At 59.5% G+C, this 27,138-nt stretch overlaps 2 protein-coding genes and 1 non-coding gene across 7 annotated transcripts in view; 2 read left to right on the top strand and 1 right to left on the bottom strand.

Annotated features, from left to right (window-relative positions):
- NSD2 (nuclear receptor binding SET domain protein 2) overlaps positions 1-6,054 on the top strand; it is a 77,697-nt gene extending 71,643 nt beyond the window's left edge. For 4 of the 5 annotated variants that reach the window (XM_052641835.1, XM_052641834.1, XM_052641837.1 and 1 more), the window contains 4 exons: positions 1,648-1,789; positions 1,987-2,093; positions 2,602-2,806; positions 3,233-4,944. In XM_052641835.1, the coding sequence (XP_052497795.1) occupies positions 1,648-1,789; positions 1,987-2,093; positions 2,602-2,806; positions 3,233-3,504 (726 nt within the window). In that variant the 3' untranslated portion in view covers positions 3,505-4,944. Of the gene's footprint in view, positions 1-1,647; positions 1,790-1,986; positions 2,094-2,601; positions 2,807-3,232; positions 4,945-5,804 lie in introns of those variants that run through there. The other variant, XR_008199595.1, reaches the window with a different exon arrangement.
- On the top strand, positions 1,447-1,570 carry LOC128050113 (small Cajal body-specific RNA 23). Its single transcript, XR_008199625.1, has one exon. It is a non-coding gene; the product is annotated as a small Cajal body-specific RNA 23 (non-coding RNA).
- Positions 6,055-6,611: 557 nt separating the features above from the next.
- Positions 6,612-26,893, bottom strand: NELFA (negative elongation factor complex member A). The gene is made up of 11 exons (XM_052641846.1): positions 26,611-26,893; positions 12,093-12,264; positions 10,802-10,963; positions 9,910-9,999; positions 9,193-9,323; positions 9,045-9,114; positions 8,824-8,912; positions 8,160-8,271; positions 7,730-8,007; positions 7,531-7,630; positions 6,612-7,269 (listed from the first exon to the last, which is right to left on the bottom strand). Exons 1-11 carry the CDS (start codon positions 26,818-26,820, stop codon positions 7,085-7,087), a joined length of 1,599 nt encoding a protein of 532 aa, XP_052497806.1. The 5' UTR covers positions 26,821-26,893; the 3' UTR covers positions 6,612-7,084.
- Between the last annotated feature and the right edge of the window lie 245 nt (positions 26,894-27,138).

Raw genomic sequence — 27,138 nt, 5'->3', positions numbered from 1 at the left:
GCGCAGGGACACCAACAGTCCTCCCAGGGTCAGAGAGGAGGGCTTGGGAGGCCACCCTCAGGGACACGGGGAGACTCCCAGGGTATCTGTTCCTTGTCTGAAGCCCACGTCCGTCAACAGTTGGGCACGTGTGTCCTCTGCGGGGACCAGCGTTCTCAGCGGTGCTGAGCTGGACTGTCACAGGTCGGGTGGAGGAGAGCAGGGTCGTCAGGACACAGCGCCCTGCTGACCAGCCCGCTCTGGGGCTCTAGGGGGCACAGACACCCCAGGAGGTGGCCGATTTCCGCACTCCCTGCCATCCCCCCTTCCTTTGGGCTGTGGTCATGAAGGAGGTTATTTCATTAGGAATGAAAACCTTAGGCCCGTGCCTTCCTGTGTTTCAGTCTAAATCTGAACTGCTTGTATCTTGTAAGGAATGCCAGTTTGATCACTTAACACACAAATCAGTCCCTGAAACGATCATTCACTGAGGGCACCTGGCTGAAACAAAGAGAAAGCCCATGAAATGATTCTGCTTCATCTTTTTCCTGCAAGAATCAAAGAAAAAGCCCTGCCTCCCTAAATGCGTACCAGCGCAATCGAGCAAGGCCTTTGTGAGAAGACCCCCATACAGGCTTCACTCTGAGAATCTGAGATAAGACCAGATCTGAAAGAAAGTACTAGGTGTGCTACAAAATGGTTAGACCGCAAGATGAGATTGAGAGACAGAACAGATACTGAGGAGTGAATCAGGCAGACCTGATAAAATGGCTAAAACTGGGAGTTAGCATAAACTCACTGAAACTGACCCACTGGATGGGTTAGGAAAAATTAGATGGTGACAGGAAGTTTCTGCCGCTGAAGAAGCTCCCGAGAAACTGCCGAGACCGGGCGGGAGAGGCGGGGAGATGGGAGAGGGGTGTTCAGTAGGCGCGACAGGAGAGGCAGGAGGCCTGGGGGAGAGGCCGTGTGGACAGTTCTCTGGGATCCATGCGGCACGGATCGTTTCATAGGTGAAGCTGACCAAGTTTTTGAGCAGGGTAAATAATAATAAATCTATGCCTTTATACGTTTAAGAAAAAGTAAAACAAAACTGTAAGATGGCAAACATTGTGGAGACTTGAAAAGCAAGCAAGAGGGCCTTCCCTGGTGGCCCCGCGCCTGGGGGCTGGTGCTGGCGCTGCCGCGGGCCTGGGATCCGTCCCTGGCCTCGGAACTGAGACCCCACAAGTCGGGCAGTGAGGGCCCTTCCCCAGGACAGCGGAGAAGAGAAGGGCGATTCTCGGAGCAGCGGCGGGACGGCCGGCCTCCCCCCGAGTGCAGTCCCGTGTCCTCCTGGCTCGTGTGCCCCGCTGCTGGTCTGGCTGGACCCGCAGGCTTGTCCGACTCTTCAGCGGGTCTGTCTCGCCCCCATCGGCGCGTGCCTCTAGGTGGTGGGGTGACCCCCGACCTCTCCCTCCCTGCCGCCCGCTCACCAGTGCTTGGTCTCTCCTCGTGGCGCTGACCTGCCCTCCGTGAGCCAGAGAAACAGGACTGGTTTGGGGGTGTCCCATCCGAGCAGCCGTGGGAGGCCACGGTTTCCAGTTCGACACCGCCGTCCGTGCGGGCAGAGCCTCGGGTGAGCGCTGGCCGCGCCACGGGCCGTGACACCCGAGTCGTGCCTTGCAGGACCGCATCATCGACGCCGGCCCCAAGGGGAATTACTCCCGGTTCATGAACCACAGCTGCCAGCCCAACTGCGAGACCCTCAAGTGGACGGTGAACGGGGACACGCGCGTGGGCCTGTTCGCCGTGTGTGACATCCCCGCAGGTATGCGGCCCCGGGCTGCACTCGGGGCTCCCGGCCGAGGGGCGGGTCCGGAGGGCAGCGGGGTGGGGCAGCTGAGTCTTGCTGGGATCACCCCCTTCACGGAGTGGGCTGGGAGGCTCCAGGGGCTGCCCACGTGGCCATGCGGCTCTCGGCGGGAGGACGGGAGGCCGCGGCCCCAGCGCTGTGTCCCCTCACAGGGACAGAGCTGACCTTCAACTACAACCTCGACTGTCTGGGCAACGAGAAGACGGTGTGTCGCTGCGGAGCCTCCAACTGCAGTGGCTTCCTCGGTGACAGGCCGAAGGCAAGTGGTGGCGGGAACGGGGTCTGCAGGGCATGGGCGAGGCTGCTGCGGAGCGGCACGGGGGCTCACGGTCTGGGGCCACGAGCCGAGGCCGGGCGTGGTCAGGGTGGGGCTGCGGCTGGGCCTGGCGCCCGTGTCCGTGTCTGCAGCGCCCCGTGTCTGTGGACCCACCTCCTCGGGCCTGCGTCCCAGCCATGTGATAGCCCGGCTCCCTGCGGTGCCAGCAAGGGCCGGGGCGGGGGCAGCGGCGCCCTCCCGAGGACATGGGTCGCCTCAGTCGTTGGGCCTGGAGCTGCAGCGTGCGTGCCGGCCCTGCCTTGCCCAGCTTGGCTGTGTTCTCGCATCCTGAGTGAGGTCCTTCAGGGCCTGGACATGCCCCATGGGGAGCAGCCCGTCTGCCGCGTGGTCCCCAGGCAGACGGACCGCCACGCCCGCGCCCCTGTGGCCCCTGCAGCCCCGCCCGGACCCCCAGCCCCCTGCGGTGACTCTGCTGACGTCCCCGTTGCAGACGTCAGCACCCCTGTCCTCGGAGGAGAAGGGCAAGAAGACCAAGAAAAAGGCCAGGAGGCGCCGCACGAAAGGCGAAGGGAAGAAGCCGTCCGAGGACGAGTGCTTCCGCTGCGGGGACGGCGGCCAGTTGGTGCTGTGCGACCGCAAGTCCTGCACCAAGGCCTACCACCTGCCCTGCCTGGGCCTGGGCAAGCGGCCCTTCGGTGGGTCGGGGGTGGGTGCTCCAGGTCTCTGCGGGGGGGGCACTGCCAGCTGCTGTCAGGAGGGAGCCCCAAGGCCCTGGCCCCAGACCGGAGGGAGGCAGACACGCGAGCCTGGACAGAAAGCTGGGGGCGGCGGACAGGCCGGCGGACAGACAGTAGTTCTCCAGACTGGACAGAGCGCCTTCACAGGGGCACATCTGAGGCGGGGCCCCCAGAAGCTCAGTCCAGCCACACCCAGTCCTGGGAGCAGCCGGGCCGGCCAGTGGCCTGGGCATGGACACGGGCCCGCTTGCCCACCAGGCCTCTGAGCAGCAGCTTTAGCTTTCCTTACGTTTTGCGAGTCTTGTGCAAAGTCGGGCCCGTCTCACTGGAGTGAGAGCTGAGCCCCCACCCTGAGCCCTCGTGTGTCACCCGCTCTCGTTGCAGGGAAGTGGGAGTGCCCTTGGCACCACTGCGACGTGTGTGGCAAACCCTCCACTGCCTTCTGCCACTTCTGCCCCAACTCCTTCTGCAAGGAGCACCAGGACACAGCGGCCTTCAGCTCCACCCAGGACGGGCGGGCGTGCTGCAGTGAGCACGACTTCCGGGCAGAGCCGGCTCGGAGCACCAAGACCGAGGAGCCGTGCTCAGGGCCCAGCAAGGCGCGGGGGCGGCGGCGGCGGCGGCGGTGTTGGCGCAGGGTCATGGAGGGCAAATAGCGCCTGGCTGGGCCGACCAGGGGTGGCTGCAGGCGGGCGGAGGGCCGGGCCTGGCAGCGTCGGAGGACCCCGCCCCCGGCCCCTGGCCCCGGCATAGACGCACAGGCCTCCCCAGGGGGGAGCGTCCCGCCACTGAGCCATCTCAGCAGCGCCCGCTGCGCCCGCACTGACCGTCCGAGCCACGTGGGCGCCCCGCGAGGCGCCAGCGTCCCAGGACAGACAGCCTCACTACACAGCGTCACAGCTACACTCGAACCTCAGCCCGTCCGTGCCCCGCTGTTCTAGGCCGAACTTGGGGCTGAAGATTGCTGGCACATGAAATGCATTTCTCTCGCCCGGGTGCTGTTTCCCTGAGGGTCTCATCCCCAGGCTTCACGACGTTGCCCGCCTCCCGCCCGCCCGCGTCACTCAGGAGAGGAGCCCAGGGTGGGGCCTGGCAAGGACCGGGACCCAGGATGCCTTGGGAACGTGGTTTTGACTATTGCGCTTATGAAACAGCTCTATGGTTTTTTTTTTTTGTACTAATGTGAAGTTTTTCCTCAAAGTGCTTCTTTTCCATCCTAGTGAGAAGCCAGTAGTATAGCGTGTGACCCCGGAGCGGCTCCGGCTGTGGACCTGACCCCACGGCAGGCCTGCGGCACAGGCCTGTGAGCAGCTCTCTGGGCCCTCGTGCGGAAGCGTTTGTGGATGATTTTGGTTGGTTTTTCTTTACCAGTTTCTGGCTTTTACTCTCAATATATTTTTGCTAAACTTGTTTCACAAACTACCACCGACTGCAATGCTTGTTTACTGATGCGTCCCGAGTTCCCGCAGCTGCAGGACGGAGCGGTGGGTGTGGGCCCTGCTGAGGAGCCTGGGCTGCCCGGTGCCCCCACTGGGCCTGGAGCTTGAGGGGAACCTGTGTCCAGACAGCTCTTTCGGGCTGAGGAGAGGCTGCCTGGGCGGGGGCAGTGGGAGCCGGGCTGGGTGGATAGGCTTGGTGGGGGCACTCAAGCCGGGCTGCTGGGTGTGGGCACCTGGCCTTGCGACAGCCAGCCGATACCCCAGGGCACTGCGTGGACCTGGGCCCGGGCACGATGCCAGCAGGAGCCCCCTTGCCTGCCCGTCTCCGCGCGAGGGGAGCGGCCGCTCAGCAGCTGCTGTTCTCTGACCCTTTCGCTGAAACCACCCAGACGACGTACATCCTGCGGTTTACACACCTGCCCCGGAAAACCGCGCCTGAGGCCCCGTTCGTCTCGCCGTGCCGCTGCAGAATTGCAGGGTGTGCAGTCCAGTGCTGAGCCGTTGGGGTTGGTGGGGGGGCTCTGTGGCCCTGACCCCTGGGAAGCATCTGTTCTGGGTCAGAGGCTCCCGCAGCCTCCCGAGCACAGACTGGGGCGGGGGGCTGCTGACCCTTTTCTGGCGACTCTGGGACAAGTGACCAGGTGGGACCAAAGGCAAAGGCAGCTGTGTCCTCAGTGGCCCCACCGTCTCTTGGGGGACCAGAGGCGTTTCCGTGCAGAGCTCTCTCTCTGACTCCGTCAGGAGAGTACTGGGTGGACGTCGGTCACCTCCTGAGGCCCTGAGCTTGGGGGGCTGGACACAGCCCTGCCCTGCAGAGCCAGGCCTGGGGAGCGGCCGCCATCCTCTCCTGCCAGGGAGGGCCCTCTGCCCTCCAGAGCACCGCCGCTGCTTCTGCAGTTGCTTTTCCACTTTGGGCGCAGGTTAACTTATTTTTATATTTGACAGTAGTCAAGTTTTGTGATCTTTGAGTCACTCTGCTATTTCCAAATTCTTTTATGATCTTTCTGAAGGAAATACTGGAAAACTTACTTTAGATGTGGTTGCCTTCTTTCCAAAAATTATTATAAACTAATGAGCAAATAACACTAAGTTCTGAGAGTCTCTAAGAAGCCAGTTCACAGCTCTGAGTAGAACCTGGGCCTGGAGGAGCAGCGGAGAAGGGCCCTCCCGACAGGCCCCCAGCCTGCCTCCATCAAGGCCTCTGCCCCAAATCGGAGGGGCGCTGGATGTGGGGAATTCAGTCTTCTCTGAACCTCAGCCTCAGTCCTTGGTTGTTAACGTGAGGCCAAAACAAAAGGAAAGCTGCCCGAGGGCCTTGGGACTCAGCACGGGGGTGGACAGGCTCCCTGGCTGCAGACGGCCTCCTGGCCCCCATCTCGTCCTCCCAGGGGAGGTGAGGTCTCCCCACCGACATCCCCAGGACCCCCCGACCAGCAAACAGCCACGTGTGTGCAGCCCCTTCTCCAGCCACTTCACGTTCGGGAGTCAGACAAGCCCATTCTTTTCACTCAGTACAGACTGTCAGGTGCCCAGTTCTTGACCCTACGAGACGTGTAGCGAACGAGGACACGCTCACGTGCGGACGCTGTCTGCGGGTGGCATGGTGCCCACCGCCCCGCCGAGACGACTCCAGCAGCACCTGGGTGTCGGCGTCAGTCACCCGGAAGGGGGCCAGGCTCCAGCTCTGGGGCACCCGGTGCTACTGCCAGTTCTGACATTTAAGAACTTGAACTTCACTTCTGGGGGATATACTGAAATGTAGATTTGCTGTTTGGGGGGAAATAGCGTTTTAAGGTCGGAAATTGTGTCTGGAAGATTGTATGAGTATTTTTGTATTAAAAAAAATTTAAAGGCTTTTTTCTTAAACTTATTTTATGTGGGATTGTGTTGTAAGGTGTTTTTTTTTTTCTTTTTTTCGAATTCTCCCAATTTTTTTGGGCGGGGGGAGCAGGGGCTTGCCGCACACGTGGTCCTAGTTCTCCTCCAGGATGAAGCCGCACCCCCTTCCGCAGAAGCAGGGGTGCTAAGCCCGGACTCCGCGCCGTGCCGCCCCACCCCAGAATCGTCCATTGCTCTGAGCATCTGACACCCTCCTGACGTCTGAGGAGAGGCCACCGTGGCCCTGGAAGTGGTCTGGGGTGGGTGAGGGGCTCTGGTTCTGCCCCGCCCCCGCAAACGTGGCAGTCAGAAGAGGAGGCTTCGCCGGCTTCAGCCCCAAGGCCCCCTGACTCAGAGCCTCTGGTGTGCCCCCCACCCCCGTCGTCCAGAGTGACCCCCCCGAGCAGAGAGGTCGAGCTGGCTGGAAACAGCTCTGGTGGTTTTTCTTTAGAAAAGCTAAACTTTAATTAGGTAGTTTTTACAATGAAAACAGGTACCCAAGGACTGGTCTTAAATGCTCCCAACTGTACAAAAGGCAAATACAAAACCTGTGGGTGTGAGCGCGGCCCACCCCGGGCCCCGGGCCGGCCCCACCCCGCTCTCAACCACCGTGGGCGCCACCTTTGGTCCCTCAACTGTGCGGGTGGGGCCCGTGCTGCCCTAGCAGGAAAGCCCTCCAGGTCAGCGGGATTTAAGAAAAACTAAGAAAAGGTCCAAGTCTAACAGGCGGAGCTGTTGCCAAGATTAAGAAGTTACAACTTTTTTTTGGCTAAGTTTAACATTCAAAAATGTAATACTGAATCCAAAAGTGTCTTAAATCACACAAAAAGGACCCATATTAAAATTTAGAAAACAAGTCCAGGACGCCCCAGAGAAACCGGATCTAAAGCGTAAGTGGGCGGGGACGTGCCCAGCGGCCCTAGGACACGTTGGCCATGGGCTTGTACTTCTTGAAGCGCGTCCACTGGCCGGTGGCGTAGTTCATCTCGAAGACCGTGTCCACCAGCATGGTGGTGCTGCCCTGGCCGTCCGACTTGGGCAGGTCTTCCGTGTGCTCGCTCAGCTTGATCTGGATCACGTCGCCCTGCTCCTGGCACGGGTTTTCTGTGGGGGCGGGCGGGGGCCGCTGGGCGGGGACCCGGGCCCACAGGGCCCACCCCGGGCCCCGCCCCCGCCGGGCCCCGCCCCGCCCCCGCCGGGCCCGGCCCCGCCCCCGCCCCCGCCGGGCCCGGTCCCACCCAGGCCCCGCCCCCGCCGGGCCAGGCCCCGCCCCCGCCGGGCCAGGCCCCGCCCCCGCCGGGCCAGGCCCCGCCCCCGCCGGGCCCGGCCCCGCCCCCGCCGGGCCCGGCCCCGCCCAGGACCCACCTCGGGAGCCCGCCATGAAGCCCAGGATGAGCGCCTTCTCGGGCCTCGTGACCTTGTTGGCCGTCTTGAACATCTCCTGCGCCGCGAACATCTGCTCCCTCTGCGGGGAGGCTGGTGTGGGCGCTGGGTCCCCCCTCCCCGGGCGCCGCCAGCACCCCAGCCCCCCCTACCTACCGTGCACCCCAGCCCTCCCACCTACCGTGAGCGACAGGTTCTTCTTGGGCTGCTGCTGGGCTGGGGGCTGCTGGGCCTGGGGGGCCACCATGGCCACCGGAGGCGTCTGGGCAGCAGGAGCGGCGGCTGGGGGCGTGGTGGGCGTCAGGGGCGAGGGGGGCGCGGCGGGTGGGGGCGCCGCGGGGCTGGGCCCGCTGTTGTACAAGGGCGCCCGCTGCTTGAACTGCGCCGGGAGCGCCGGGCTCGGCGCGCCGGGCTCCTCGGGGGGGCGACTGGCTTGCAGGCTGCCGTCCCGTGAAGGGGCTGCGAGCAGAGCGGAGTCTACTGAGGCCCGAGATCCCCCGCTCTGCGTCCAGCCCGAACGAGAAGTGGACGCACTCTGGTCCACGGCCCGGCCCGGCCTCCTGCCCCCAAGGCGAGCCGCAGGTCCCGGGAAAGGGCGGCGGGCCGCTCACCTGGCGGCGTCTCGGAGCTGGGGACGTAGGACGAGGCCGGGACCACGCTGGGCGTCGCCGGCAGGTAGCTCGTGGAGGGCAGAGCGGGCTCGCTGTTCAGAGACCCGAGTTTCTGGAAGACAGAGGCCACGTTGCTCCCAGAAGAGCCCTGGGCCCTGACCCCTCAGGGCCGGACCCCCAGCCTGGAGCCGCCCCGTGGGCTGGGGGGCCTGGCCAGGCGGTCCCGTCTGGTCAGGGACCCCCGCCCCCCCCCCCAAACGAGCCACCTTTGAGGAAACACTCCAACGATGCTTTTCTTACCACAAGCATGTGATAAAAGGAAAACCCAGTCCTTTCAAGACCATGAGCGCACACAGCTCTGCAGCGCTCCCCAGAGGAGACTGACGGACACGGGGGCGCCTGGCGCCCGCCTGCACGGCCCCACAGCAGAGAGGCCTCGGCGCACGGACGCCCTTCTGCGACGCTGACTGCTGTCCTGCGGGGCCCAGGGGACGCCGAGGAGCCCCCCTCTCTGGGCCCGTGTCCACACCAGGGCCCCGTAGGCCCCCATCCTCCTGCGTGTGTCCACGTACAACACGTAACGCGTGTGTCCCCGTGGACACGCCCCAGCGGCTAACGCTAGGACAGGGGCACCTGCTCCGCCACCCAGGGCCCGCAGCCCTACCTGCGTGGACACCAGGCCGGCCGCGTAGTCGGGGGTGGCGTTCTCCACGACCGTCTCCTCCTTGGCAGGCTTCTCCACCGCCTCCGTGTCTGCGGGCAGAGCACGGCCTCAGTGCCCTCAGCCGGGGCGATGGGCCCCCAAAGACACGGCCACCTCAAGGGGCAGCCAGGCTGGTCTCGGGAGACGAGGCCGCCCGTGGGCACGGGCGGCCGAGTACGCACCCAGGGCCCTCCTGCGCCTCTTGGCCTCCCGGCCAGCACCAACCACATCCAGCTCGGAGATGTCCAGGAGCTGCAGACAGACAGAAGCCCCTCAGCCTTGGTGAAGGCGCACCAGGCCGGCCCGGGGCCGCGCGGGGCCTGTGCCCACCTTCACGCCCCTCTCCTTCCGCAGGGGCGTCCTGGACGGCGGGATGGGCGTGCGGTTCCCGGCGGGGCTGAAGACGCTGGGGGCAGTGGGGCTCCTGAAGGGCGCCTGCTTCGGGATGCCTTTTAGCGGGGCTGCGGGAGTGGGTGGGGGCGGCCGTCAAGGGCCTCGGGCAGCGCCCAGCGAGTCCCCGCACCCTCCTCCGTGCCTCCAGTCCTAGGTCTCCGCGAGGGCAGGGGCCTTCCCGACCCCAGGGTGGGGCCGTCCCAGCTGCACCAGCACCACCCCTACCCCCCGCGGGGTCCCTGACGCGCGAGGGACGGTGCCTTCCGCAGGCCCCGACTCCCTCCCCCAGGCCCGGCCCAGCACCCGTCAGCGGACACCAGCGCTCGAGGTCCTCAGCAGGCCCGGCAGGCAGCAGGGAGCCCCGGAGCCCCTGTGGAGGTCAGACCCCGCCCAGGCCAGAGAGGAGGGCGCGGCAACTCTGGAAGAGGACGGGGCGGCGGGGCGGGGCGGGCCCCCTGAAGCACGGCCACTGCCCTCTCCGACCCCGGCCTGTGGGCAAGCCCCGGGCGGGGCCGGGCAGACAGCGCCGGACCGTCCAGGCCAGCCGGGTCTCTCCTCGGAGGGGCGGAAGAGCCCCCCAGTCCACACGGCAGGGCCCTGTTGGCTGCAGACGCCCGTGCCTTCCCAGACCCCCGCCCCGGGTGGCGGCCTTACTCGTGGTGTCCATCTTGCGGAGCAGCCCCCGGCCTTTGGCGTGGAAGGGCACACCCGCACTCCTCTTGAGCTGTTGGGCCGTCTCGGTGGCTGGAAGACAAGGGCTGTGTCGGCGCTCCCCAGGCGGCGCCTCCGACCGTGGGCTCCCGAGGGAGCGGACAGTGGGGGCTCCTCCCTGGTAGGGGGTGTCAGCACCGGCCGGTGGCGGAGGCCGAGGCCCCAGCTCCGCAAGGCTGACAGCACTGTGGGCCCGATGCTGTCCAGGGGAACCACGGTGGCGGTGCTTTATCTGATTCTTTGAAAACAGGCCACTTATACACTTGTCGACATCAATACCAGAACCACTTAAAATGAAGTCTGCTATCGGTCAAAGGAACCAATATCCTAGCCTCTTTCCCAACAAGCACCTTCTACGTAGGTTTTATAGCTGCTACTTAAGGAAACATTTAAGAAAATGACCAAACATCTTTATAGTCAAATTCAGGCCATTTGCAACTCCAGAACAGTCAAGGGAGCAGCCGTCTCATCACCTGTGTGACTCGGTCGGTTCAGACATCATTTTTGGGACAAAGATTATAAATACTTTCACCTGAAAACTCGCAAGTTTCTACAGGAGATTTTTAGAACATACAGTTTAGCAGAGCAATCAATGAATTTCTAATAAAAGAGAAAAACCTATGTAGAACACTGTCTTTGAAAGATAATTAGGTGCCGTGAAACCTTAAGGGAACCTCAGAATAAAAACTACTGACATGGGACAAAAGGCACGGCTGCCGGCAGCCAGTCTCCCGAAGCCTGCAGGACCTCCCAGGCCCGGCTGCGCAGGGCGCCCTAGCCGCAGCGGACAGAGGCCCCGGGCACCCCCAGCCCCGGGCAGAGGCCCGGCACTCACACTTCTGCAGCAGCTCGGCCCTCAGCGTGGCGCTCTTCGGCTTCCGTTTCAGCTGAAAGTGCTTCACCGGGGGCGTGAGGGGACCCGCCAGTGTCGTTAGGGCGTTTTTGTTCAGGTACTGGCACTCCAGCGGAAGCATGGCGGACGCCTCACACTCGTTCACTGCTCGGAGAGCCAGCGTGTCACGAGGCGCACCTCCGCACGCAGGCACCACCTCCACAGCCAATGTGGAGGCGCGGTTTCCTTTTTATGTTCGTGGAGCTTCTGCTTTGAGCTCAAAACAGAGAACAAGGACCCGCTGACCGTACGCTTGCCCTCGCCAGCAGTCAGGGCCACCGACCTGGGCCCAAGGGCAACGGAATGCCCCGGGAGCGGCTTGAAGGCCGGAGCCCCTGGCCCAGCACAGCTGGCGTCCTCACGGCTGTCTGGACGGCGCTCCGTGCACGCCCAGAGCAAGCAGGGGGTGCCCACAGCCGCCCTGGGTCTCCCCCCGCCCACCCCGTCGGGGGGTACCCCTGGGCCCCGCTGGACCCTGGGCCCCCGGAGCGGCACCCAGGCCCGTGCCCTGGCCCGTGTGTAAGCTGGGGGCGAGAGCTCAAGAGCAAGGCCCGGGGAAAGCAGAAAGCAGACAATCCCACGCTCCTGTCCTCGGGGGAACACTCCGAATCTCCCCAGGGCTGCAGACAGAGCGGGCCCCTCCCACCCGAGAGCGCACCCAGGAGGGCCTGGACCTGCCGGGACCCTGGACGAGCTAGTCCCAGGGACACAGACAACCCCAGTGTGGGCTCTGGTGCTCCAGGGCGGCCACGGGTCTGTGGGCGGCTACTGACCAAGTGCAAGCCTGCAGAGTGGGAGTGGCTACCTCAGGGCCGGGAGCAGGCACGGGCAGCCACCCCGGATGCCCAGGCCACCGGCCCTGCAGCAGCCCTGGGGGACAGGCCCGCCTCTCCAGGGCTGTGGTGCTAGTTCTGAAAACTAGAGGGCTCGGGGGGACAGGCCTCCCGCCCGCATGCGTTCTCCTGCCCAGGCGCAAGCAGTTCCTAAGGGGGTTTGGGGCTCGTGTTCTGAACAGATGCGTTGTGGGTGTTCTTGCACGATCTCAGGAGCAGCCAGCTGGTGCCAGGAGCACCCAGGCTCCGGGGTACAGCCCGCCCGGAGCTGAGGGGAGGGGCGTGCGGGGCGAGGACAGGTCACCACAGCGCCTGAGCCGGGGGTGGGGGGGACCCGACAGTCCCTTCAGGAGCGCTGTCAGGGTAGGGCCCCTCCCCCGCAGACCGCACGCCAGACCTACCCTTCTCCCTGAGCTCTCCTAGGATGTCTTGGACGTTGGGGTTCTGCTCCTCCAGATCCAGGTTAAGAGCCCCGGTGTCGGGAAAGGACTTCAGGATGTCGGCCACCATGAGCACCCAGGGGTCCGAGTCCAGGGTGGCGAGCTGGATGATCTCCGTGAGCGCGCCCTTCATCTGCGAGAGAGCACAGAGTCTGGGCCCACCCCGGGCTGCCCGCGCGGGTCTGTGGGCGGGCACCGAGCCGGGCCTCTGGGCGCCTCGCCTTCTCACACCCAGGCCTGCATCAGACCTGCGGGCTCCTGGGGCTGCCGAGGGGCCAGCCTCGAAGGGGCCTCCCAGCATGCGGCAGACAGAACACGAGCCTGCAGACGGGGCGGCGGGTGTGGGAGCTGGCCAGGGCGGGCGGCAGAGGGAGCTCCTGGCGGGCAGGGCGCGGGCAGGGGCTGCCAGGAGGCCCGGGCCGAGGCCACACCTGGGCTCCTGGGACGGAGCAGCGCCCAGGGAGGCCGCCCTCCTGAGGCCCCGGTGACGGGGGCCTGGGCTGTGGCCGCGTCGGCTGAGGCCCCAAGCCACCTCCCCAGGCCGCCAGTGGCCGAGTGTCCCCGCTCCCTGCAGCTTGGGGCCCAGATGGACCCGGACTCGCCCCACCCCGCAGACCGAACCCTTCAGCATGGCCCTCGGGAACAGGGGGCCCTCCCACCTGGGCCCAGCCCCCGTCCAGCACGCCTGGCCGCCTGCCGGTATCCGGGGCTCAGAGCGCGAGGCCCAGCCTTGGTGCCTGACACTGGGTCCCTCCTGCTGGCTGCGTGCAGGGTCGAGGGCCAGCTGACCCAGCTCTGAAGGGCTGTACCCTGAAATACCCGGAAACGTGTTCTCTCAAAGTGTGACTGAACAGTAAACGTTCTTTTTTTTTAATTTAACGCTTGTGGTGGGGGCTGTTACGGCGTCTACTACCCTCCCCCCTTGATTTAGCTGAGCTTCACTCGTTCATCCGTTAAAAACAAAAGGTATGAAACAGTAAACACTTCTGTCTGTCACTTACTAGAATGAGTCAGACAGTACGAACCTGTCCTCGACAAACTGAATTTATATAAAATGGAGAACAAGAACACCCCGACTCACACCCCGGCTCACCAGGGGCCCCACAGGCAGGCTGGGCCCTGGGCACCGTCAGGACTGCAAAACCCAGGCAGGCAGACGGCAGGGCGGCTGCCCCGCGCCAGGCACACGGTGCGGCATTCGGAGAACCACCTGGCCACTCCTCGAGAAGACCAACACGGGCCCCCTGGAGGCCTCCCGCAAGGATGCCACGCTCTCACTTCGGGGGGCCGGTTCGGCCCTTGCCCAGGGAACCAAGATCCCACAAGCCTCGAGGCAAAACCAAAATTAAAGAAAAAGACAGACCCCGAGGGGCGCGAGGGCACAGACCCGGAGACTGGAGACGCCCGTCCTCCCAAACCGCATTCCTAACACCCCCAGAGCAGCAGCGATGCCAAGGCCATCATCTGATGGAAGCTTCACCCACACAAGGGGACGCTGGGCTGGCAACTAAAGGGCACGCGTGGCGACACGGGTGAGCCATGAGAGCTCTGTGTGAGCAGCCACACTCGAGCGCACACGCCGCGTGGGTCACACACCAGGACAGCTTACCCAGCAGGCGCAGGAGGCGCACGGCAGTCCCTGGGCTGGAGGTGGCGCAGGGACAGACTGCTGGCAAGCTCGGGGTCGCCTCCTCCGGGCCACACAACTGTTCTGGTCTCAGATAGCGTTGTGAGGTACCCAAACCACTGGTCTATGCACTTCAAGAGTGGATCTAACCTGAGCATCTCAGTCTGAAAACTGTATGAGCAAAGAACAGGGGGCCGCAGCTGAGCCAGAGCCCGCAGCCGTCCCCAAAGCTGGCGGCACACCTAGGCTCCTGCCTGGAGGCGGCGTGTCCCCGCCCTGGCTGGGCGTCACGTGCCCAGGTGTCAGTTCTGGGTGACAGGACTGGGCTCTGTGGAGGAGAAGCCGGCAGGGGCGGGGACAGTCCTCGGCCCGGCCCCCCCGACACGGAGCTCCTGGAAGAGGCACGCCCGAAAGCGCCTGCTTCAGTCCAGCGGAGTCACCGTCAGGGAGGACGCAGCAGAGGGGCAGCCAGAGTCCCGCGGAAAGAGAAAGGGCGGGAGCACCAGCGCCCCCGAGACAGGCCCCGCGGGACGCGCCCCCACGAGACACGCCTCCACCGAGCGCACGGCGTCTCTGACCGCTTACAGTGCCAAGAATTTTCAATCTCTACAAAATGAGGAGATAAAGCAGAGAAATGAGTCTAGACACAGCAAGACGACAGGAAGTAACAAGGCAATGAAGAGACCGTACCAAGGAACCGACTCAAGGCATCACGCGATCTCTAAGGACGCCCTCCAGTGACCAGGAGCCCCTGGGCCTGAGTGGACGGCGGGGACGAAGTGCGCGGTGCCCCCGGTGCCGTCAGGATGGGTGGTGTCCTTCGGTGACCTCTAAGTCCGGGGGACCCCACTCAAGCTGCAGAAATACTTCTTCACAAAACTACCATCTGATTCTAACTTCCTGCGAGAAAAGCAATAGAAGTAACAAGTTGTAAAGGAAGGTAACGCAAGAAAGGTCGCTGCTGCCAGGTATCACAATCATAAGCGCCCCATGAGATTAAACATGTCCTTCACCTCTCACTTCATTCCCAGATAAACTCCAAGTGAATCGGACTGCACTTTGAGAAATGAGACATAAAGGCCCTGGGAGGACCACAGAGGTCTGTCTCCTGTGTGACTGGTGAGAGCAAGTCCTCTGGAGTTACGACTCCAAACTGAGGAGCCGCAGAAGGCAAGAGCTTGAAGCTGACCGCTTCAGTATTTTTCCTATAAAGCATCACACAGAAAATCCAAATCCCATAAAAGAAATCAAGAGAAATGTCACGCTGGGTGGGAAAAAAATCTGCAACTCCTATCACAGGCAATTAAACACACACACGAGTGTTACACTGCATAGATGTCTCTACTAGACATAAAGAGCAAACAAGGAGACTGATTCTACATGTCAACTTTTAAAATTTTACCATTAGAAAAATGATTTAAAACTCTTAAAAATGCAAAGGCTACTCGCCATCATTCAACATAAAAGAAGTGTAAAATAAATGCAGAAGGAGACAGTTCCCCGTGAGGGACGGTGAAGGGCTGGTGGCACAGGCCCGCGTCCAGCCCCCGAGGGCCACGGCCGGAGGACGGGGTGAGCAGCAGCTCCGCGCTCACCCGGGGCCTCGGCAGGTGGGGCCTCTAGTCGCCCGGCACACCTGAGGGAACGCACGCCCGCTGAGACCCCCCCAGGCGGACGGACAGGGGGTCAAGCGGTAAGGAAGGTCCTGGGCAGGGGAGAAGGAGACTGCAGTGTGGAAGGGGCGCCGAGACACCAAGACGGCCCCACCGGAACGCGCGTCTGCGCAGCTCGCCCGCCCGGCAGGCGCCAAGCCCCTTCCTCAGGCCCTGGGGCACGTGGCCTGCCGAAGGACAGGGCACCGGGTCTCAGAGGCAGCTCCGGGCGAGCACCGTGTACACGGAGACGGCACCTGTATCCACAAAAGCTGCTGCTACGGGCTGACCGGGCCCCCTAAAAGCTTTACTGGAGTCCTGACAGGACCTCAGAATCCGACCTCACTCGCAGACAGGGCCGGACACTGTTACAGTGAGGAGGCCACGCTACAGTGAGCTCACTGGAGAGGGCTTCGGTCCGGCACAACCAGCATCCTCGTGAAAGGGCCGTCTGGACAGACAGACACACACGCAGAGGGTGGGCGGCGTGCGGCCTCCGCGGGGGAGCCAGGCACAGCCGGGGGCGAGGCCTCCCCCGGCCCAGCGGTCAGGAGGGGCCCTCAGAGCTGCGGCAGTGCACCCTGCTGCGGGCCCGAGGGCAGCCCCAGCAGAACAGCGTGGCCGCAGGAGGCGGCTGGGCAGTAAGGGGGGAAGAAAGAAGAAGGAGGCTAAAGACCCAAGAGCCCAGTTACAAACTGCACGCTCCCCGTGACACTGCCGTCCTGAGCGGCTCAGCGTCCTTCTAACGGAGCCCCGCTCACAGCCACAGCGCGCGAGGAGGAGGGCCCTCCGGGACATCGAGCGCCCATCCCAGAGGGCCGGCTCATCGAGGGAGGCGTCCCAGCACCCAGGACGAGGGCTGCCTAAGTCAGCAAGCCTAAGGTGTCCTGTTCTAGCAGCCCAGGCCTTCAGATGAAGCCGCCATCAGCGGGAGGCCTGCTGCCAGCCACGCTCTCCCAGTGACCAGGCTTGACCGCGGCTTGGGCCGGGAGACGGAGGAGGGATGAGGCAGGGGGTTCCAGCCCCGAGGGCTGACCGGCACGGGCTGGCCGGAATGCACAGACCCACGTGGCACCGCAGACCCAGGAGAGAAGAGGGGCCAGCTTCAGGCAGGCACCCAGCGGGGACCGGGCCCCAGAGCGGAGCACAGGGCTGACCCGGCCCGAGGCCCAGCCGGACGCGCCGGGGCGTCTCGCGGGACTGTGGACGCAGCGTGGAGAGAAAGGGCACACCGGCCGACTTCTCCAAGGGCTTCAGAAGCACAAGCCGCGAGCCCCCGGGTGTGCCACTGGGTGCCTAAGTGATGAGCAGACGGGAAGTGTAGTGGGTGGCAGCAAGACGGCAGATTTGTGACATCCAAAGCCAGCTGCGTTTAACCTCACAATGCACAGAGGGCCCCCGCAGATCCACAAAGGACGGCAGAAACACGGGCAGGCGTTACTGAGGGGCAACGAACAGAGCAGACGCCTGAGAAGGCGGCACACGCGGCCAGAGGCCCCAGACGGATCAGAGGCCAGCAAACAACACGAGGCGGCGCCTCCCGCCAGCGGCTTTCCAGCGGCAGGCACGTGTTCACAGCCAGGTAGGGGCAGCGCGAGGGCAGCTCGAGCCCAGCGCGCCTCGCCGCCTCTGCGGCAAACTCACCTCACCCCACGGCGGGCAGACTGCAGCCAGGCGTGCGCGGTAACTAAGGAGCCCCGGGCCGCGGCCTGTCGCCATCTGGGCTGGAAGGTGACGCACAGCGGCGACAGTGGGCCAGCTGGGCAGGTCGGGATCACTCGCTTTCCCGCCAAGGGCCGGACAGGGACTGCGTGAGGCCTTGGGGCCACCCAGGCTCTGCTGTCTTTTTTAACCAACCCTTTAATAAGGTTCAGAACAGTCTCTGTTCAAAGATTGCACAGAAAACAAGTCACAGGCCTCAGTTTGTCAACCCCTGGGTTAGATGAACAGCAACGTGGATGAATATTAAAAATAGGTTTTGTGCAGAAAAGCTGATCGAGCTATAGAAGACAATATAACTTAAGTCAATTAAAAGTATATGCCACCTCCCTTCAGTTTGAACACCCTACCAGACATGCCCAACACTGTTAGGGCTGGCAGCAAAACCGAATCAGAAATCTACTCACGGCCTGCACGCTCCAAGCGGGACAGTGAAATGAACGAGGCAAACGCCTCAGAAAGCAGTCCGGCCGTTTCCGCCACCGACCCGGGCCGTCCACCCCAGGCGCTGCCTCTAGAGATCGGCCACAGCGCGCACAGAAACATGGCCCCCCAGGACACTGTCAGCAGGGAGTTACGAGCTGCTCACACACGTCACACACACGTGGGTCTGAAACGCTGCTGCCGAGTGAAAGCCAGATCAAAACCACGTTTATGTCGATTGCACTTGGAGTGGAAAGTCCCTGAAAATCACACACATGTTGCAAGACGTAATTTCAGGAAGCCCAACAGACTTTGCAGGATCAGCTTCTAAAAGCGTCCGCACAAGAACAGGGAAGACTGCTGCCTGTGGGGGAAGCGGGGCTAGGGACGGGGTGAGAGAGAAGTGACAGCAGCTAGACCACGGAGGGGAATCGGAAAGTAAAGTTAGAAAAAGCTTTCTACCTTACTTTTTTTGGGCAGTAAATCAGCTTAACAATAGCAGAAGGAAGAGACGGGAAACCCAGAGGCTGCCCAGATCCCAAGAGAGGAAGAAGCCGTCCGGAAACATCCACGCGGCCGCAGAGGACACGGAGGGGCCTCACCGCCGACTGCGGCCACAGCAAGGACAGGCCCCAGGCAACCGGCCAGGTCAGGAGAGACACCTGCTCCCGACCATCGGGGGAAAGACCAGCGCAATTTCAGGAAGCCCAGCGGACTCTGGAGGATCCCTTTTACAAAACGTCTTCACCAAAACATGTCCTGGCTGCAGTCAGCGGCGGCGCGCGTGTGGGCAGAACAGCCTCTCCTTCACCGGGCACCTGGCCTGGTCTCCCAGGTGATGAACCACAGCTGTCCCCGTCAGGGATTACAGGGATCCCACGGAAGTCTCGCAAGCCAGATAGCTTTACGATTTAAAGCGTTATCTCAGTCATCCCTAGAACCCTCCCTCAAACCTCCTATGGTGGCAATGATAAGGTCTCAGACAAAAGCCATCCCGGGTTTTATTAGTAGAAGCATCTCGTTTCCTCAAAGCCCTTTCAAACACAGCTAAAACATCACGAAGTCAGTGTCTATGCTTTTTGACACTTGGCAGTTAGCCAGACACCTATGGACACTGTCTCCTGAAGTCTTTCTGACCTCCTGAACCAATTTCAAAATCCTTCGAGGAAGGGGCCCTAAATCACTTCTGTAACCCCCTCAGTGAGTAAACTTAAAATTCTGGGTCATCAAACTACCTTTCCTACCTCCCTGGTATTAGTTAAGAACATTTGTTTCAGTTCAGTCCAGTTGCTCAGTCGTGTCCGACTCTTTGCAACCTCATGAACCGCAGCACGCGGTCCAAACTCATGTCCATCGAGTCGGTGATGCCATCCAGCCATCTCATCCTCTGTCGTCCCCTTCTCCTCCTGCCACCAATCCCTCCCGGCATCAGTCTTTTCCAATGAGTCAACTCTTGGCATGAGGTGGCCAAAGTATTGGAGTTTCAGCTTCAGCATCAGTCCTTCCAATGAACACCCAGGACTGATCTCCTTTAGGATGGACTGGTTGGATCTCCTTGCAGTCCAAGGGACTCTCAAGAGTCTTCTCCAGCACCACAGTTCAAAAGCATCAATTCTTTGGTGCTCAGCTTTCTTCACAGTCCAACTCTCACATCCATACATGACCACTGGAAAAACCATAGCCTTGACTAGACGGACCTTTGTTGGCAAAGTAACGTCTCTGCTTTTGAATATGCTATCTAGGTTGGTCATAACTTTTCTTCCAAGGAGTAAGCATCTTTTAATTTCATGGCTGCAGTCACCATCTGCAGTGATTTTGGAGCCCCCCCAAAAATAAAGTCTGCCACTGTTTCCACTGTTTCCCCATCTATTTCCCATGAAGTGATGGGACCAAGTGCCATGATGTTAGTTTTCTGAATGTTGAGCTTTAAGCCAACTTTTTCATTCTCCTCTTTCACTTTCATCAAGAGGCTTTTTAGTTCCTCTTCACTTTCTGCCATAAGGGTAGTGTCATCTGTATATCTGAGGTTATTGATATTTCTCCTGGCAATCTTGATTCCAGCTTGTGCTTCCTCCAGCCCAGCGTTTCTCATAATGTACTCTGCGTATAAGTTAAATAAGCAGCCTTGACATTGGCCTTTTCCTATTTGGTTTACTTAGCTTTAAAGAGAAATAGATACATCACAAAACACGTGAACTGGTTTGAAAATTTCATTAAGAAACACAAGCTGGAGCAGACACCGCGTATAATGTCTACGCTCACACGCCTGGGCCAAGGCGTCCAAAGCTGTTCTGGATGTGTCTGAGGGTGCACCTACATCAGATCAACCCGGGAGCTGCAGGGAGTGAGGTGGACCACCCTCCCCAGCGTGGCTGCCCCACATTCAATCAGCTGAAGGCCTGGACGGAGCAGACAGGCCAGTAGATCGCACTCCTCCAGCCTGACTACGGAGCTGAGACTGATCTCTCCCAGCCCTGGGGCTCTGCTGAGATTCTGGCCCTTCTCTGGCCTGCTGGTTTTTCAGACGGGTCTCGAACTTGCTGGCTGCAGATCTGAGCCTTTCCAGGAGGCTGTCATAAGCCAATTCCTGTTAATAAAGCCGGGACCTCTCTCTCCCCCCGCCCTACATGGCATATACAGGTACACATAAGGCTTCCCTGATGGATCCCTGGTAAAGAATCTGCCTCCAATGCAGGAGATGCAGGAGACTCAGGGTTCAATCTCTGGGTCGGGAAGAGCCCCTGGAGGGAGGCATGGCAACCCACTCCAGGATTCTTGCTGGAGAATCCCACGGACAGAGGAGCCTGGCGGGCTGCAGTCTGTGGGGCGGCAGGGGGTTGGACGTGGCTGCGCGTGAGCGCCCAGCACACAGGCGTCGTGTCGGTCCTGTTTCTCTGGAGAGCCCTAACCCGCGCGGGACACCTGTTGTTCAGTGGCTCAGTGTCCGACTCTTTGCGACCTCATGGACTGCAGCACGCCAGGCCTCCCTGTCCCTCACCACGTCCCAGAGTCTGCTCAAGCCCACGTCCACGGAGTCGGTGATGCTGTTTACCCGTCTCTTCTCTGCCGCCCCCTTCTTCCTTTTGCCTTCAGTCTTTCCTAGCATCAGTCTTTTCCAGTGAATTGGCTCTTCACATCAGGCGGCCAAAGTATTAGAGCTTCAGCATCAATCTTTCCAGTGAATATTCAGGACTGATTTCCTTTAGGATGGACTGGTTGAATCTCCTTGCAGTCCAAGGGACTCTCAAGAGTCTTCTCCAACACCACAGTTCAAAAGCATCAGTTCTTTGGTGCTCAGCTTTCCTTATGGTCCAACTCTCACATCCATACATGACCACTGGAAAAACCATAGCTTTGACTAGACGGACCTTTGTTGGCAAAGTGATGTCTTTTCTTTTTAATACACTGTCTAGGTTTGTCATAGCTTTCCTTCCAAGGAGCAAGTGTCTTTTAATTTCATGACTGCAATCATAGTCCACAGTGATTTTGGAGCCCAAGAAAGTAGACTCATCACCGCTTGCACTGTTTCCCCATCTGTCTGTCAGGAAGTGGTGGGATCAGACGCCGTGACCCTGGCTTTCTGAACGCCGAGTTCTAAGCCAGCCTTGCAGCGTCCTCCTCCAGCTCCACACGAGGCTCTCCAGCGTCTCTCCCCCTTCCGCCGTCCGGGTGGAGCGCACGCAGCCCAGCTACCCGGTGTCCCTTTATCTGCGGTCCCACATAAAGAGCAGCAGAAAGCCAAACCCTAAGGTGTCCGACCCTCACTGACGGAAGAAAAGTAACTAAGATAGCGAAGTCAATTAGGATGCTTGGGAATAAAAAGTTTAACACTAAATAGATAAATAAAAATGCCTTTCAGAAAAGTAAATTATCCAGAAAGGCCTAGTTCTTTCAATACAGCTAAGTAAATTTTTCATTATAATTTCTTGTAATGATAGGCAAAATCCAAGAATAAACTACGGAAGAATCAACCAAGGAAAGCTGGTATACTTATATCAACGCTGGACCAAAAAAACAGACAGAGCACTACCAGCTAAAGAGACCTTTACGTAAAGGTCTGTGGTTCAGCTCGCAAGGCAACAGCCATAGCTCCGAACTTGTACACACCTAACAACACAGCTTCACAATGTAGAGAGCGAAAGTTGGTAAAACTCTAACACTAGACAAACGGATAATCCTAACAGAGATAAGCATACCCATTGATACAGATGATTCACCAAATCTGACCTACTGGATATATACTGGGCAATGGGTCGCAAAACTAGATGGAAACAAATGCTCCCCAAACTCACTTGCCATGCTTATAAAAACCGACCATATGTTTTGCCATTAAGCAAATCTCATTTCAAATGACTGGAATCATACAGGCTATATTCTCTGACAAGCACTCACCCCAGCCAGAAATTACTAGTGAAACACAAGCAAAACCTCTCTCCCTCTGATGTACAAAAACTAAAAAACATTTTAAATTACAAAGAGGTCAGTGAGGAAATCATCATAGAAATTACAAAAAGTGTGCCTGGGTAATGATTTCACTCTCAACATTTGTAGGACGCAGCTAAAGACGTGAGAGAAAAAAAATCTGACTTAATATGAATACTTTAGAAAAGGGAAATGGCTGGAAAATGAGATCAATATCTACATTAAGAGATCAGAAAAGGAACAACATAAATACCAAATAAAGGAAGAAAATAATTAAAGTACAAGAATTAGTGAACATGGGCTCCTCTGGGGGTCGAGTGGTTAAGAATCCACCTTGCAGCGGACACCAGCTCGATTCCTGGTCCCGGAAGGCCCCTCGTGCTGGGGCGTGACTGAACCCGTGGGCCACACTAGAGAAGGCCTGCAGCGAGCGCATGCGCCACCCTGGAGGGGAGCCGCCTCTCCACGCGGCCAGAAAAAGCCCGAGCGCAGCAATAGGACCCACCACAGCCAGGTTAGAATGCGTGAGTAAACAAGTCTTAAAAATAAAGAAAGAACCAAGATTAGTGAACAGAAAGTGAACAGATAACAGAACAATGGACAAAGTCAAAAGGTGATGCTTGGCAAAGTCTTCTGAGGCTGACAAACATCTGATAAGATGAATCCAGGGGGAAGCCAGGGGGAGGAAGCCGCAGTGCGCACGCCTCTGACGAGAAAATGAGAGAGGGCCGCCACCCACTTCATGCTAAGAAAGCCGCAGCTTTAATACAAACTGCCAAACCACTAGAGAATACACAGTATTCAGAAAAGTTAAGAACATAAAGCCAAGCACCAATACTCAAATTATCTTCCCACAGGGAAAATCCAGTCCCCAGCTGGCTTATTACTAAGTTCTACCAAACATTTAGGAAGAAATAATTCCACTATTAAACAAAACTTCTAAAAGAGAGGAAAACAGAAGCCGTATTACCACCTCATTTATGAAGAAATTCAATACCAGTAGCTAACGAAGACAGCCTGGGAAAGAAAAACCAGAGGTTAATCTCACCCGTGAACACAGATACAAACTCCTACCCAAAACCCCAGGACAAGCTGGACTGCGCGTGCGCCCAGTCACGTCCAGCTCTTTGCAGCCCCGTGGGCCGTGCCGCCAGGCTCCCCTGCCCATGGGGTTCTCCAGGCAAGAACGCTGGCGTGGGTTGCCATTTCCTTCTCCAGGGGATCTGCCCAACCCAGGAATCAAACCCACATCTCTCGTGTCTCCCGTACTGGCAGGCGGATTCTCCACCACTGCAGCACCTGGGAAGCCATCAGGATGACACAGTTCAGTTCAGTGCAGTCGCTCAGTCATGTCTGACTCTTTGCGACCCCATGAATCGCAGCACGCCAGGCCTCCCTGTCCATCACCAACTCCTGGAGTTCACTCAGACTCACGTCCATCGAGTCCGTGATGCCTTCCAGCCATCTCACCTCTGTTTCCCGCTTCTCCTCCTGCCCCCAATCCCTCCCAGCATCAGAGTCTTTTCCAGTGAGTCAGTTCTTCGCATCAGGTGGCCAAAGTATTGGAGTTTCAGCTTCAGCATCAGTCCTTCCAAAGAACACCCAGGACTGACCTCCTTTAGAATGGACTAGTTGGATCTCCTTGCAGTCCAAGAGACTCTCAAAAGTCTTCTCCAACACCACAGTTCAAAAGTATCAATTCTTCAGTGCTCAACTTTCTTCACGGTCCAGCTCTCACATCCATACATGACCACTGGAAAAACCACAGCCTTGACTAGACAGACCTTTGTTGGCAAAGTAATGTCTTTGCTTTTTGCTATGCTATCTAGGTTGGTCATAACCCTCCTTCCAAGGAGTAAGCGTTTATTAATTTCATGGCTGCAATCACCATCTGCCGTGATTTTGGAGCCCCAAAAAACAAAGTCTGCCACTGTTTCCCCATCGATTTCCCATGAAGTGATGGGACCAGACACCATGATCTTAGTTTTCTGAATGTTGTGACATAGTCCTACACATAAAATGACCAAGTTAGGTTTACCTCAGGGAAGCTAGGTTGATTAGCAATTAATGCTACTTCGTAAATGTGGCAACCGATATGTCAATAGACATTAAAAACATTCGATAAATTCAATATTCATTTATGTTTACCCTTACCACAACTGTTAACAAAACTGGGTTCACCTCTTGGTTGGCATTGAGCCAAAAGACACAACCAAGCTAAATGGCGGGAGGAGGAGGGATTTACTACTTGCAGCAAGTAAGGAGGGAGCTACCCTGAGCGAGGTTACCTGCGTATTCATGAAAGGGCTTTTGGTGGTTGGGAGTCCAACCTTTAGCTGACTGAGTCCCAAGAGTCAAGATTATCACTCCATCCTCTACCTGGGTGGGGGTCTTAGTTCTTGCAGAACTCAAAGACAGGTATCAGATTGTTATGCATATCCCTTGGGGAAGAACTAGGACTCTGGTTAATGGCAACTATGTTTTCCTGACTGCAGAGACATCATTTTGCTGACAAAGGTCCATACAGCCAAGGCTGTGGTTTTTCCAGTGGTCATCTGAGGATGTGAGAGTTGGACCATAAAGAAGGCTGAGCGCCGAAGAATTGATGGTTTTGAACTGTGGTGTTGGAGCGGACTCTTGAGAGTCCCTTGGACTGCAAGGAGATCAAATCAGTCCATCCTAAAAGAGATCAGTCGTGAATATTCATTGGAAAGATTGATGATGAAGCTGAAACTCCTATACTTTGGCCACCTGATGTGAAGAGCTGACTCACTGGAAAAGACCCTGATGCTGGGAAGGATTGAAGGCGGGAGGAGAAGGGGACGACAGAGGATGAGATGGCTGGATGAGTCTGACCAAGCTCTGGGAGACAGGGAGGGACAGGGAAGCCTGGCCTGCTGCACATGGGGTCGCAAAAAGTGGGACACAACTGCGTGACTGAACAACTTGACTGCTCTTCCTTTGCTCCTGCCTTCTCTCACTTCCCTCAAGGTCATTAATTACTAAGACCTGCTCAAGGGCAAACTTTGTGGCCAGGCTTAGATGGCAAAATGGCCTAAGCCCAAATGGCTTTTTCTTAAAGTTTGGCCGTGAACTCAGGACAAGTATGGTTAATAAACAGGTTGAGGGGGGAGGTGCAAACTTCCACCCACCCTAGGCCAGGTTCCTGAAGGGCTCTGCACCAGAGAAATGCTCTGCAGAGGTGAAAGGCACAACCAGACATCAGGGAGCACCCCCCCAAAAAGCATATCCTAAGAGTACAGCTGCCTAGTTACAGCTAAGAGCTTCTGGGATCCAAAGACTCGGCGAAAAAAGCTAAGTCAAGACACAACTGGAAGACATTTGTAACATAAATAAGTGGGAAAAAAGATTACTATACCAAATTTATTTTTAAAAAATACTCCTACAAAGTGGGAACTCCCTGTGGGTCGTGGCTAGGACTCCAAGCTTCCACCGCAGGAGGAACGGGAACCAAGATCCTAGCAGCTACCTGCTGCACCAACACGTAAATAAACTATAGCTTTTAGAAGCTCCTACAAGACAATGAAAAAAAGAACACAATGAGGAAAACAACTTTTGGACAGACAATTCAGCAGAAAGAACAGTGAACCAACGCGGGAAACCGCATACTAAGGCAACGGAATGCGATCCAGCAGTGAGCATTAAACCACGGCGGGGGCCGCCTGCCGGATGCATCTGTCAAAGGTGTTACCGGAAGAAGGCAGACACACCCACACCCCTCACACAAAACACACGACACCACACCGCGATGTCCAGCTCAAAGCAGGGAAAACCCAACTCGACGGCTGGAAAAGGCACATCCAACCGACACGTCGCCAAGCAGAGCAGGGAAGCGGTCCCCTCTCAAGGGAGCGGGCGGAGGGGAAGGGGGCTCCGGACGCAGCCTTCTTCTGCTCCTTAAGCAGCGTGAGGACAGGCGGGTTGCCGTGTGGCTGGTAAACTGATCAGCTGCATTCCTGTGCACGTTAGATGCTGAAGCTCCGATACTGTGGCCAACTGTAACGCGAAGATGTGACTCACTGGAAAAGACCCTGATGCTGGGAACGACTGCAGGCAGGAGGAGGGGACGACGGGGGATGAGATGGCTGGATGGCACCACCGACGCGATGGGCAGGAGTCGGAGTGAACTCCCGGAGTTGGCGATGCACACGGGGGCCTGGGGTGCCGCAGTCCGCGGGGTGGCCGAGAGCCGGACACGTTAGACGTTCCGTCCACGACGGGACAGCAAACCGCCGACTACGAGGGCGGGAGAGGCGCTGAGACGCGGCTGGAGGGCGCGCAAACGAGGACAGCGCCTCAACGCTTTGAAAGCTCCTTATTTTGCGCAAAAAGTGACATAACGTACCGCCAAGGAGAAAAAAAACCGAGGACAGGCCCACGGAGGAGAAAGAAGCGAAGAACGCGAGTGTGTGGCGAGAACCGGGGCGCCAGGTGACCCCACCGGGCGGAGGCCCCAGAAGCTGAGGGCCCCGAGGCCGCCAGCGCGCGGAGGGCCGAGCAGCGCGCGCGGCCCGCGGGCACGAGGGCACGAGGGCCGCGAGCGGAGGGCGGAGGCGGCGGCGCGCGAGGGGCCGCGACGGCCGGGGTCTCGCGTCCGCGCCGCCGCCCGCCTCACCTCGTCCACCGTGCGGCGCGGGAGGTGCAGCGTCCCGAGCAGCAGCTTGAGCTTCACGGCCGACGAGAGGCCGTGGAAGCAGAGGCGGATGTTGTCGATGACCGCGGCCGTGAGCAGGGACGCGATGCTGGGCGGCGCCCACAGCTCGTCCGTGGCCCCCAGCTTGTTGTGCAGCCACAGGCCCGTGTCGCTCTCCCGCATGGACGCCATCTTGGGGGGGGAAAAGCCGAGCGCCGCCGAGCCGGCATCTTACGAGGACACCTACGCGCCCGCGGCGAGGACCCCCAACATGGCGGCGCCCGCCCGGCGCGCCGCGGTGACGTTGCCGGCGGGGCGGGGCCTCGGCGAGGCGCGAGGCCCTCAGGCCGGCGTCCGAAAGGAAACCTGAAGGCGCCCGCCCGGCGCGCCGCGTGACGTCACCGGAGGGCGGGGCCTCGACGAGGAGCTTCGTGGCGGCGCGAGGTCCTCTCGGCGGCGGCCGTAAGGTAACATGGCGGCGCCTGCGGCCGGGCCTCCGGGTCGCGGAGG

The sequence above is a fragment of the Budorcas taxicolor genome, chromosome 6 (genome assembly GCF_023091745.1).
Source record: "Budorcas taxicolor isolate Tak-1 chromosome 6, Takin1.1, whole genome shotgun sequence".
Taxonomy (NCBI): domain Eukaryota; kingdom Metazoa; phylum Chordata; class Mammalia; order Artiodactyla; family Bovidae; genus Budorcas; species Budorcas taxicolor.
The sequence above is the reverse complement of the archived record's forward strand: the minus strand, read 5'-3'. Positions and strand labels throughout refer to the sequence as shown.